This window comes from Anastrepha obliqua, chromosome 1 (assembly GCF_027943255.1).
Source record: "Anastrepha obliqua isolate idAnaObli1 chromosome 1, idAnaObli1_1.0, whole genome shotgun sequence".
Classification (NCBI taxonomy): Eukaryota; Metazoa; Arthropoda; class Insecta; order Diptera; family Tephritidae; genus Anastrepha; species Anastrepha obliqua.
Window position 1 is genome coordinate 56,911,403 of NC_072892.1, and position 13,055 is coordinate 56,924,457.

The 13,055-nt window shown below is 36.2% G+C and overlaps 1 protein-coding gene across 1 annotated transcript; it reads right to left on the bottom strand.

Moving 5' to 3' along the window:
* Nucleotides 1-2,099: 2,099 nt before the first annotated feature.
* Nucleotides 2,100-3,595, bottom strand: LOC129253288 (microfibril-associated glycoprotein 4-like). Its single transcript, XM_054891595.1, has 3 exons — nucleotides 3,424-3,595; nucleotides 2,587-3,342; nucleotides 2,100-2,349 (listed from the first exon to the last, which is right to left on the bottom strand). Exons 1-3 carry the CDS (start codon nucleotides 3,540-3,542, stop codon nucleotides 2,223-2,225), a joined length of 1,002 nt encoding a protein of 333 aa, XP_054747570.1. The 5' UTR covers nucleotides 3,543-3,595; the 3' UTR covers nucleotides 2,100-2,222.
* Nucleotides 3,596-13,055: the final 9,460 nt, after the last annotated feature.

The window sequence follows — 13,055 nt, forward strand, 5'->3', positions numbered from 1 at the left end:
AATAATATAAATGTACTTAAATAATAGCAGGCACATTTATAATATAAAGTTGACTATTACTAGTTATCCATGTTAGCTTGTAATTTAAGCACAGGGTGTACATGGGCAAACATTGCGCTAATTTCCTTTTCCGCTACCGTTTGACGTTGTGAGAAAGGCAGCAAATTTTAACTTTCCTTCTGGTGCTTTGTGCATTTGTTATTAATATTTGAATTATACGGAGTATTGTGATTTATTATAACTATTGAATGTGATTTCGTGAATGAAACAGCACACGTGTAATACGAACTCCGTTCTTTTGCGCTTTTCTTGATATGGAATGCTTTCTACGTGTCGGGCGTGGTAACTGACACTTTTTATATCTTGACGATTAGTTTAAAATGAATTTTCATTTCTGATTCTATTATTGATTGTATTTTGACAAATTTTTGGTTGGGTTGATTTGCTTCATTGAATTTATTTAGCGCATCACAATATTTCTGGATATTTGATTTTTAGTTGTAACCTCTTGATTCGTAGCGTGACCATTTTCTTTAATTCATTCGATTTGCCGCATTAGTAAATTATTTTTCAATGGCTACTTATCATGCCTTTAAAGTTGGATCAAAGGACTTTTCTGCGAGATTCCACGATACGAATTAATTATGAAAAACATATTTTTTGGTATATATTAAAATTTTCTATATGCCAAATTGTGGTTCATACCATCAAACAACATAAATTTCTTAAGTGAAACATTTAAGGTTTAATTTTAATTTGAGTATTACTACGAACTGCGAACCCTGAATAGCGCTTCTCTTATAAATAGTAAATTTTATGACCTTTTAAGTTTAATTCTACTCTCTAGTGCGGCCGCGTAGGCCAGTGACTACTATTCGGGAGTGCATAGGTTCGAATATTCATGCATATATACATATATATAAATATATATATATATATACCTATATATAAAAATATATATAATTCGCGTGTACACAGTCTTTGGGTTTTTCGCCTCCTCCTATTTGTGGTGCGTGTTGATGTTGTACCACAAATGGAGGGACCTACAGTTTCAAGCCGACTCCGAACGGCAGATATTTTTTATGAGGAGCTTTTTCATGGCAGAAATATACTCGGAGGTTTGCCATTGTCTGCCGAGGAGCGACCGCTATTGATCTTTCACCGAGATTTGGAACGACGTTCTCTCTCTGAACTCCGAATGGTAGTCACGCACCAACCCATTCGGCCACGGCGGCCGCATGGAACAGCAAATGATGGAAACAGTTTTTCCAATAGCGGTCCTTGGCAGCCAATGACAAACCTACGAGTGCCATGAAAAGCTCTTCCCAAAAAACCATTTGTCATTCGGAGTCGGCTTAAAACTGTACGTCCCTCCCTTTGTGAAACAACATCAAGACGCATGGAGGAGGAAGAGCTCGGCCAAACACCTAACAGAAGTGTAAGCAACAATTATTTACTTAGTTCTTTTTAGTTAAAGTAATTTCAAACGTTCCATTATGCAGGCTTACGGAAACTCACCCCCTTGAAATAGCCTACCGTTAGATGAGATCGACGACGACGACGACCTGTGACCGGTAACTTCACCGTGCCTGACAGAGCTGGATGCACTACTGCAACAACAACGATATAGCGGGTATAGGTCTTCCATTGCTTTTAAGTGGTTGCTAACCCTCCTGGATAGTGATAATAGCGGAAACTTCAGAGAAGTATGCGGGCTACAAATTTCCATCAGAGCTTTTTGCATTTTTTGTAAAGAGAAGCATATGCAAGAGGTCCAAATGCTTGTATAGCGTTTTTATTTTTCAATAACGGAACTATTTGCGCTGACAATAGAGGAAAAGCGGAGTGAAGTTTCTTAAAATAAACCAGTTTGCTTGCATTTAGCAGATAGGGAATCGAAAGGTGCGAAGTTTTTTTATGAAAAAAAAAAATCAAATGAAGTCAAATGAAAGAATTCATCTTAGCTGATATCAAAGTAATTATATTATTTCTTTTTTATGCCCTTAAGCCAAATTTTATTTTATATTTTTTTTATATGAAAATTTGTACTCTTTCTTACGCTTTTACTGTAAATTAAATAATATGAGGATCGCCAGTAGTTAATTTAAAAATAGGAGATATATATTTATTTTTTTGTTTAACTTTCCTTAAAAACATAAATTAACAAATAAAACAAATATTTTATTCATGACATTTTCGATACACAAATATTCTTACAAATCTTAACACCGTGCACGTATAGACATTTTAACCCGCTTAAGGGAATACATTGGACCACGGAAAGTTTCCCAAAACATGCCCTCCTTGAACTTATCTGTATCGCCTTGCAAATAGTTGCCAAGAATATTACTTGAAAATAAGAAGAAAAATCATAAATTAGAATAGAAGATTACTTACATAAGCTGGCCTCACACTGACAAGAGCTCATTATTTGTCGCATAGTTCGTACACAGCAAAGATAACGGAATAACGAAATATGACAATAACGACCTCAGTGTGCAGACTGCTATAGTATTATTATATAAAATTATTATAGGTATTTGTAATGCTACCGAATGAACTGTAAAGAAGTTCCGCTATACTTACGCATCCATGCAATTTTTAAACCACCCTGGACTATTGTATTCCTCGCTGCAGCTACCCTGCGATCTGGCATCATTATCGCGATCCACCGTACTAAATTGCTGACCTTCATGGTACTTGAACGAATCGCCAGCTGTGCCCTCGTAAGCTCCCAAGACGCCTAATTTATACGCGGTAGTTTCACCCAGGATGTTGAAATCGCTGTACTGTGCATATTTTTCTACACCGTTGAAATCCTCCAAATCAATGCGTAGCTCAAAGTAGTCATTAACAGTGAATTCATGCAAATGTTGTAGGCCCAAGAAGAATTCGCTCGTTTGACTAATAGTACCGAAACCCATTTTGTACGAGTCCCAGGTGCGATTGTGAAAGGCAACGGAACCATCCAAACGCTGCATGATGACCACCCAACGATCGTCATCGCAGAGCACTTTGAAGGGTGATACACCACCGTCCACCTGGATTTCACTTATACCGCTACTTTGACAAATCTGTGCTAAGCGCTCGGAACATTTGGGGTTGCTGTTGCTATTGCTATTGCTGTTGCTATTGCTATTGCTGTTGCTGTTGCTGTTGCTATTGCTTTCGTTGCTGCTGGTATCGCGGCGACGATAATGACGCATGTGACGGCTGTCCACTGAACGCTTTGATTTCTCATCCTTTTTGTCTTTTTGGTTCTTTTCATCTAAACATGATCTTGGTGTTTCGATTTCTGGTAGTGAGGTTAGATGTCCCACACTGCCATTATATACCGCCAATCTGAAAGCCAAATAAATAGTCAAATAGTCGTAAAGGCAAAAATATCCGCAGACAAAAAAAAAAAAAAGAGGTAAACCTCACTTTTCTAATATTAGGTCTAATTTATTCTCCAAGCATTCACTGGAACAATGAGAAGGGGCTGCCTGCACCGTTGAAATTACGAAAATTGTTAACAAAAGTTTTATGCTGCACCGCAACATGTTTGTAGTCTTGAAAGTTCGAGGTACTAATGAGATTAACTAATGATTTCGCAAAAGCGCGCCTTTATATTTATAAACCAGCAAGTTAACTGTTTTTATATTTTAAGTAAATAATCTATGCTTGAGTGCATTGTTTATATACATGGGGAATGTTTTTGCTGCTAGAACAGCAACAACAACTCCACTTTCCGAAAAAAGGAACCGTTTATTTTCCTTGCGGAATTTATACACTTATGCTTTTTGCATATGCACATACATAACACATGGGCTGAAAAGTCCCGGGCCTAACAAAGAAAACACGTTTTTTTTTGTTCAAAATTAACTTTATTTATCAACGTTTTTTTCATCAAGAGCAACGCAATTATTCCAGCGCAGCTCTAACATTTCAATACCACTTTTGTAGTACGATTTATCTTTTGCCTCAAAATAGGCCTCACTTGCAGCGATAACCTCTTCATTCGGCCGAAATTTCTTACCGGCGATCCTATTTTTTAGTCGCCAAATCTGACGAATAAGGTGGATGTGGGAGCAGTTCGAAGTTCAATTCTTGTAGTTTTGCTACTGTTTTCCATCATCAACACGTTCTTGTTTTTGGTCAACAGTGAACAAACGCGGCACCCACTCTAAACAGAGTGTCAAATTCTCATTGTCAAATTCTCATGCAATATAAAGCCAACAAGTTCTTTTGATATCTTTACGATGTCACCTAACTCACGCACCTTCACCTTTTGCACATTCAAAACGATTTTGTGGATTTGTTTGTTGTTTTCTGGTGTTACTGATTTGCTCATCACTCATTTGGACGTCCACTGCAGTGTGCATCATCGGTGTCTCTGCGACCACGTTCAGTTCACGAAGCCCTCAAACCATCCTTTCATTGGTGTTTCTGATGGAGCGGATTCCCTATAACACTTTTCAATCCATTGATTCGCTTAAACGCTATTTTTTCCCATCAAGAAGCAATGCAAAACTAAAACACAAAATTCTTTTTTGGTTATATTGTTTTGAAAATAACAAAAGTAGCACCACTCTTAGCACAATAACTCACGAACTAATGAATAGAATATCGTGAAATTTTAACAGCTGTCTTTTTAAGCTTAATATTAACTGAAAAAGAGATGAATTCAATAAAACTAGTGCCATCTATGTGTGAGGACTGGGACTTTTCCGCCCATGTATTAAATTTGTATTAAAAATGTTAAGCATTTAGGCAAGTGGTTTTTAGCACGTATGCATTTACATCGTTGGTACTTCTACTATTTTAAAATACAGTTGTTACAGTTATCGGTTCATATAATGCGACAAACCGAATACATTTGTATATAATGAAACGCATATACCAAGCAATAGCTCAGCTGCAGTTGATCGCGCCAAATGAGGTGGGAAGGGAAATGAGCGAAGAGTCGATCGCGCAAACACCCTTAACCTTTAGATGATCTTCTCAGGGTGATGGAGCACAATGTTTGGCTATTCGAAGTAAAAGTAAAAGTGTGAGAATAACTTCGGCTGCCCCATTATAGCGAATTCGACAGAGGAATTGTGTCCGTTCATTTCACACGTATTCTTATGACCTTCTAATTAGTTGTTGTTCACATGGTGAAAAATATTCAGAAGGTGTGACCAATATCAGGCCGTTAACCGGCTCTCAATAAATTTGAAATAATCAGATGATTGGCTGACGTGCCAGGGGCCATGATAACGGTTTGTATACGAAAAAACTGAGATTGTGTTGGTGATATACGAAAAAAATGTACATAGTCTTCACTCATGCTGCTTCGTTGGCGCTTGAACAATGACTGATTGGACGAGTGTGTGAATATATGTATGTGAAATTATCGTGCAGATTTTGGCTGGCGAATACTCCCGTGACGTGCAGCCGAAGTTCTCCTCACAATTTTGTTTTTCATCTTGTTATTGGCCAAACCTAGTAATCCATCATCCTTGGAAGTCGCAGTTTACTCGCTCGATTTCGTTTTTTACCCTAGCTGAAGGCTGAACCCGGTAAGCTATTCTCTTTGGTTGTTCACACGGGAACAGAGTAACATAACCAATGCCTACGTTGATTTCTGCTTAAATCACCAATACAATCTCCGTTTAGTCGCAAACAAACGACTGTTGCGTCCGCAAATCAGCTGATCCCTTCAAATTCGTTGAGAACCGGTTAACTATCTGATGGTGGTCACACATTTTGAATTCTTTTCTCTCAGTTTTTGCCGACCTCTGTTGTAAACAAATCACTGTCATAATCCCTGGTACCTCAACAAATCAGTACATATATTCCTTAAAATTCGCTAATTTCGTGCTTAACTCCCAAGATCACCCATTTAAAATATCTCTCTTGAAATCTGAGTTTATAAAATTATCTTATATCATACTTTTTTACAGACACCCTGTGTTTTCTGTGTTATAGATAATTATTTTTACGAATGGAAAGGGAGACGTCAAAGTAAAAACTAAGTAAAATGGACGCCAGCAAAAAAAAAAAAGGTTTGTAGACATAATTCTAATAAAATTTTTGTAAAGTATTATTAATTATGCTTCCATATAACAAAAAAAAAAAGTGTGTCCTTAAACGTGGGCCCTCTTATTGCTTACTCTAAAATGTAATATCGAATTTCGCTTGCGTATTGCTGCCATATTCCTTCCCCTTATCTTTTCTTCATATCGTTAATAATAATTAAACAAACCAAAAACTCAAAACTACTCCACTAAAGCAATTTTCTTCATAGACCTTTTACAACAGTATTGACAGCTGATTGTCAATTTCGCAGGTAATCTGCCATATGTGAACGGGCAGATTAATTTTGTGGATTTATTCCTAATTACCGCATTTGTAAACGTACTTTGAGGCCCGTTTAACGGCCTGATGTTGGTCACATCCTTGCATTTTGTACATCGTGATGGTCATCCATGCTTAACCCTTATTAAAGTATGTTTACTAAATGGGCTCAAAGGCACAAGCATTGTAAAAGAAAACTGTATGGCTGATGAGCTGGCTAGGTGTTTTCTCTACGCAAAGGTGGTTTGGAAGACACCGTAACCGAATGGGTTGGTGCATGACTATCATTCGGAAGTGCAAATGTTCGAAACTCCGGCCACAAAAAACCAATTCTAGTGGGCAGTTGGTAGGGCTATCAGTTGATTCACGTAATCTCAGTGAAAGAAAAAGGGGCAGTGGTCACACGCACCACAAGACTCATTCTTACACGACTTGTGGCAGTAAAACAAGTTCTTGCTTGTAACTCTCGCGGTAACTCAAATTGTTTCGAATTTTGTATATGTACTAGCAGCTAGTATGAGCTAATCCAGCGGTATGGGATCTTTGTATTAGAGGCTCTTTCTATACTGCATACAGTAGATCACCGCCTTCATCGAAATCAATACAAATTTCGTGATTGAATCCCCGTTCTGGTCATTTGTAAAACACACAATTTTCCATAATTTGCTAACCTTGATGGAAATAATGATGAGATGGCGCCTATCGTGGTACCGTTACTTTGCTTTCAGCGAATTTGACAAGAAGTGACGTCATATTAGCACAATTGCTAACCGGTATGGCCAGATTACCATTTTCGTAACTTGATTCAGCATTTTTTATGTTATTTAGTCTCGGAGTTTTAGTTCTTTCTTCACGAAAATTTTATAGCCTGTTCTAATTAAAATGTAATGTTTATAATCTTGCAAAATATACATTTCTTAGCAATTAGTTCAATAATCCACTCAGTTTTATTTAACTTTACTTTTTTTAACATCTGGCCACATTATCCACGGTTGAGGTTATTGTTGATGTTCTTCTCTTTCCAGCAGTCAAATCTCTCTCTCGCTACTACAGCTTTAGATATAAAAATCCACTAAAATGCTCATTTAAAGAAAATAAAATACCAACTTTTTATTGAATTACTTAAAGAACTTTGCATGCGTGACAAATTGTCTTTAAAATGTGCGTTTTCCTAATTAAATGTGTTATAGTTATGTTCAATTTAATCTTTGGGGTTTTTTAAGAGATACTCTTTTTTGTTATATTTGAGGTTATGTAATAAGATAAGGTCCTCTTTTTGGAAACAATGCCCTTAAGGTTTCTTCAGTATTTTCTGATATTTTGTTGCAAATTTTTACTATAAATACACCTCTTGATGTCCTATGTCGCATTAACGATTGAGGACCATAAGAAACGATTACGCTTCTATGGTTTAATTCGCATTCAGTAAATTTAAACGCTTTTTAAAATGTGTAAAAAGGTTTTCAATGTTAAGAAGAGTTGCCAGAAGAACATTTAATATTCTTGCATTAACTTAAAAGAAGCAAAAAATTAAATTTGCACTTTCAAAATATCAAATTTTATAAGAATCAGCAAATTTTCATTAGCACTAAATTCTTCTCAGAGTAACCTTTTTTAACCTTCTTTTGATTAATAATACAGTCTTTTTTTAATTACAGTTTCGATAGCTTTAAATTAAAAAAACGAGACAAACATCAAACTTAAAAAATTTAGCAGTTAAGGTATAAAAAAGCACTAAATTTATCACAAAAAGCAAATGGTTGGCAGCACTGCACAATTCAGCTAATGTGACGTCACTCACTCTCTGATGGGCGTAATGTTGTTAATATCATTCTTGTTTGCTAACCACATCGTAATCAACTAACTTCACTTTACACATTTTGCTTTCATTTGATTCGCTTCTCTGTCAAAGCTTTGGTGACGTGACAGTCGCAGTTACTCTCACAATTTTATCATCCTTGATGTAACAGCATTTGAACTGCAGCGGGAGCAAAGTGCTGCGAGAGTATAAGAATTAATGTGGCGTTTATGTTGAGCCTTATATGTATGTATGTATATATCTACATATGTATGCATGAAATGTGTTCATGGTGCCGCTTTTATTAAATGTGCATTTACTCACGTTCATAATCATATGTGCTTGTTCTTGTTGTAAAATAGTATATATATAGGATAGGTGTATTAAAATTTTTCATTGCATACTTTCAGGCATGAGGCTTTGAGAGCAATGGAATTACAGTCTGTCCCAAAATTTAAATTTAGAGTTTCGTTATAAAAAAATGCGAGTGCTTTTAAATACGCGTATTTTTTTCGCAATCGCGTTGTGAAATTTGTTAGCTTTATGAGAAACTAAGAAAGCTTATGTTGGTTTTACAAAATGAGTTAAGCGTGTGAAAAACGATTTGAAGCAGTGTTCCTATGTTCACACCCTACAAATCCAAAAATTCCACGTGCCTCTACAGCAAAATATACTTCATTTGAAATTAGTGCGGAATGCTTTAAAAAAAGTGTGTCTTATTTGCGGTAAAGTTACATGTGTCCATAGTTCTATATATTAAATATAATTGAGGAAATAAATGGCAGATCGGGGTGCTAAATTAAAAAAAATCGTGCAACATTTTTGGAAATCATGGATTATTACAAAAGCGATCAAATGTTGTTCGAATAAAACAATTTTTCGAAGTTTGCAGAGTTGCTTTCAGCAATTTTTTTTCTCATACTTAGTTGAATCCACCGAATTTTCAAACTAATATCTGTAAAAATGAAAATGAGGAAACTTAAAATGTGCGAACATTAAACTGGTTGGAACTCTTTGCATTATTACACGACATATGAACAAAGTGAAAAGTTGTTTGAATGGTAATTTTTTAAATTATTGAAGTATTGCTCATTTTTGCTAAGCAAAACTTTTGTTAATCAAATAATTGATTAATGATCCACATACTTCTCAACTTACTCGATTAATCGAATAGACGTATAGCCTTAATAAATACTTACTTGTTAGTCTAAAAAAATTATTTTATGTCTCTTGCTGGTCACCTAGCAAAGGTTATCCAATATCAATACACAATAAGATGACTACGCCCATTTGATGTACAAGTGTCCATGCCAAGGATTTAGTAGATATTATTGGTATCATACCACAGCAATACACAACATAACTATTGACTTACTATAAATGGGAAGAGGCAGCCTTAACTTCACAAATATTCCTTCGTAGGTAGGAGGAAGTTCTCCAAATTCCATATGTACATAACTTTATTCAAGTGCACCACTCATGAGTCGCAAATTTGTGCAAATAGTAATTTTTATATTTAAATTTCAATTTCAACTTTCACCAATTGTGATTTAAAATAGGCTTAGGGTAGAGTGCAGTGGCGTATGAGTAATTTTGACAAGCCTTATTCACAGCTGCTCCAAAGCATATCAAATGACATCGGGTACTCGTATTCCAGGCCAAAAAAACCCCAAATGAAACAAATAGAGGCAAAAAGTTTACGCGAGAAAGTTTAACGAAATTTCCTTTGAAATGAAATTGGGCTTATCTCGTTAAGTGCTTATTAGACAATGAGATGGCTATTTACACACATGCACACACACATGTTTGAAGTGATATGACAGTGGATTTGGAAAAGTAAATTTGTCTATAAATGTTTTTTGGCTTCCGTGAAATAGTTTGTTTTTTTACACTCTTAGTTTTTCTGAACAAATTCTTGATTTTTATATTATTTTATTCCACATTTTTAATACTTAAGAGGTTACATACGTCCAAAATTTTCAAAAAATCGATTTTTTTACAGATTATTATTCTTTATAGCTTTGGGCGTATTTCTGTGAAAGTCGATTGTAAAAATTCCACATTGATACAAAGTTATGGTAGAAAATGTAACTGCTCGACGAGAGTTGATGCGCACAGGTAGCTGTCCTTCGTTTGAGGCAGAAAGTTTAAACTCGTTTTTATCGAAACTATTTACTTTTTCCGGACGGTCTACATGATAACTCATACAGTTTTTAATATTTTTTCATACAGTGTTTGTTTTTAAATATTTGAATGTGTTTACTCTACAGTCTGTCGAGCCGGATTTTTGATATTTTTATAAAAAAATTTTATAAACATAATTAAAGTATGACATTAAATGCCGTAAATTGCAAAATTTTTCGAAATTAAAAAATCCGGCTCGACTGACTATAACCACAAATTTATTTTATAAGAATTTTTTTCTGTTTACAGGTCCATCAACATTTCAAGGAGAAATGATGCAGACCCATTGTACTTTGGGTCATGTGATTTTTTATATGCTAATCTTTGTAAAGAAACATTAAAATAAATTTACTGGACGTATGTAACCCCTTAAACTTACAGTTACGTGAAATATTCTAAATATCGGTAGAGTAACATAGATGCCCTTGGGTTGTTGCGAAAATTAAAAATAGTAAATTATTGAATTCTAAAGAAAAAATTAAATGAGCTAAGGCTAATATTCTGTTAAGGTCAACACAGGTTGGACATAAAGTCTGCTTAAATATAGTGTTATGCATTAGTCTTACTACGAGGTGAGGCAATTAAATTCCGGGAATTAAGTTATAACTCGGAAACTGGCAACACTGTCCGAAAATTAGGGGCCTCTCTTTAGTTTGAGTCGATGTTTCAAATCGATATCACTTCTCGCAAGTGTTTTATGGGTGTTTTTGAAAAGTGACTTTTCTAGTAAAGTCGTAAAAACTAGTGACTTACATTGGAAGCAACGTTTTTTTTTTTGTTCACTCCTCTCGGGAGCATAAGGCCTCGACAAGACTCAGTCTTGCGTTGGTTTCGTTAATCTATGATATTTTTAATTTCTGACAGGCGATTAGCCAGCCGCTATCAGTCCTAAGTAGTGGGAATGCCCACCTATCCTTGTTTAGGAACAAAGCCTTCCTACTGCTTGAAGCGCCATCTATGTGTCACATTTTTCTGGCAGAAGGATCGCACAGATGGTTGAGGAATTTGCTAAATTCCGTGTGTCTGCGCTATTACTGCGGCTGCCTGCTTCCTCTGGCTGGCGCCACAGATGCAATGTATAACTGTGTGTTTTTCTTTGTTTTTTGGTTGCTTTAGCAGCCAGAATGCAAAAAATGCGCTGACTATTGTGCGGGAGTAAAGATAGAAAAAATAAGGTTTCGGGTTTGAGGAATGGAATCGGAGGATTTTTTTTTAGAAACTGGGAAAGTTGGTAAATTTGGAAAAGTACGAGGACCGAACCTACAACCTCTGAGATGGCAGGCTAGTGAACCTAGACTACCGAGGCTGCTAGCAACGTGTTTCCGTCTAATTTTTAATGCAATTTGCCAAAAAACCCTCGGAAATCATTTTAAAATGCAGTGAATACGGCGATAGTTTGTTTTTTGATATCCACGATGTGATTAATCGTAGAGAAGTTTCTGTAGTGGCTGGACAGTTTGACGTATCTTGAAGCGGATGTGAGTACGCATTTTCTCTCGCCGAAATTCAGCCATTATCTTGAACCATGACAACGCACCGACTCATGTCTCGTTCATGAGACAAGAGAGAGCATTCCATCGTTGCAGCAGATTTTTTAAATTTAATTTGAAACTCGAGATGGTGGTGTTCAGGAGGTCAAGTAAGCGGTAACAGCGATGCCCCTCGGCTCTCCGAGCGTATTTTTGCTACGAAAAAGTTCTTCCGTCAAAAACTGTAGGTTCTTCCATTTGTGGAAAAACATCATGACGCACACCACAAATTTGAGCAGGAACTCCGCCAAATAATCAACCTTTAAATTAAACTTAATCAAAATCTTTAAATTGGACGCTCTTATAAAATATTGTGTCTGAGCGATTAAGTTCTGCGATTCGCACGATCCTTTCCCAAATCAGGTTAAAGAAGTCACACGACAGCGAGTCACCCCGTCTGAAACGAGGTTTGGTGTCAAACGGCTCGGAGAGGTCCTTCCCGATTCTGATGCCGCTGCTGGTATTGAGCAACGTCATCTTGCATAGCCGTATTAGTTTTGCGGGGATATCAAATTCAGACATCGCGGCATACAAGTAACTCCTTTCCGTACTGTCGAATGCAGCTTTGAAATCGACGAAAAGATGGTGTGTGTAGATTCTCCATGGGGATTTTCTAAGACTTGGCGTATTGTGAATATTTAGTCGATTGTGGATTTTCCAGGTCTAAAGCCACACTGATAAGGTCCAATCGGTTGGTTGACAGTGGGCTTCAGCCTTTCACACAATACGCTCGCTAGAACCTTATAGGCGATATTTAGAAGACTAATTCCACGGTAGTTGGCACAGATTGTAGGATCACCCTTCTTATGGCATGCTTTTATCCGTTTGTATTTAACTTTATCTGAGTAATATTTTTATTTTATTTTATTTTTTATGTTTAAACATCCCATTCTTTGGGAGGCGGAAGTTTAGCTGCAAGTCAGATGTTTGCACTTTTTAAATAAAGTTTTTAACTATCTTACTCTAAATTAAAATAGAACTAATAGGTACAGGTGTGACAATAAATATATACTAATTTACGAAAGGAAATTTCTTATGATGTGGCAAGAATTCAGCAGAGCGTCTTTTTGGAGACCATAGATAAGGTGCTTCTCCAATTTGAGTTTCTTGAGGTTTTCCGTCAAATTTACGTGAACGAGTTCATGGGCCGATATGATCTGTGGCAATATAAAGACCTTCCTAAGTTTCCACTGCCGCTTGATGTCAATTCCCAAATCGGAGTA

Bases quoted from the DNA above. Each gene is read 5' to 3' on its own strand.
- LOC129253288 (XM_054891595.1), bottom strand. From the start codon at position 3,542: ATGTTGCGGTGCAGCATAAAACTTTTGTTAACAATTTTCGTAATTTCA. The intron at 3,343-3,423 runs GTGAGGTTTACC...TTTGGCTTTCAG, and splicing joins TTAGACCTAATATTAGAAAA to ATTGGCGGTATATAATGGCA. The intron at 2,350-2,586 runs GTAAGTATAGCG...CTTATTTTCAAG, and splicing joins TTTAAAAATTGCATGGATGC to TAATATTCTTGGCAACTATT.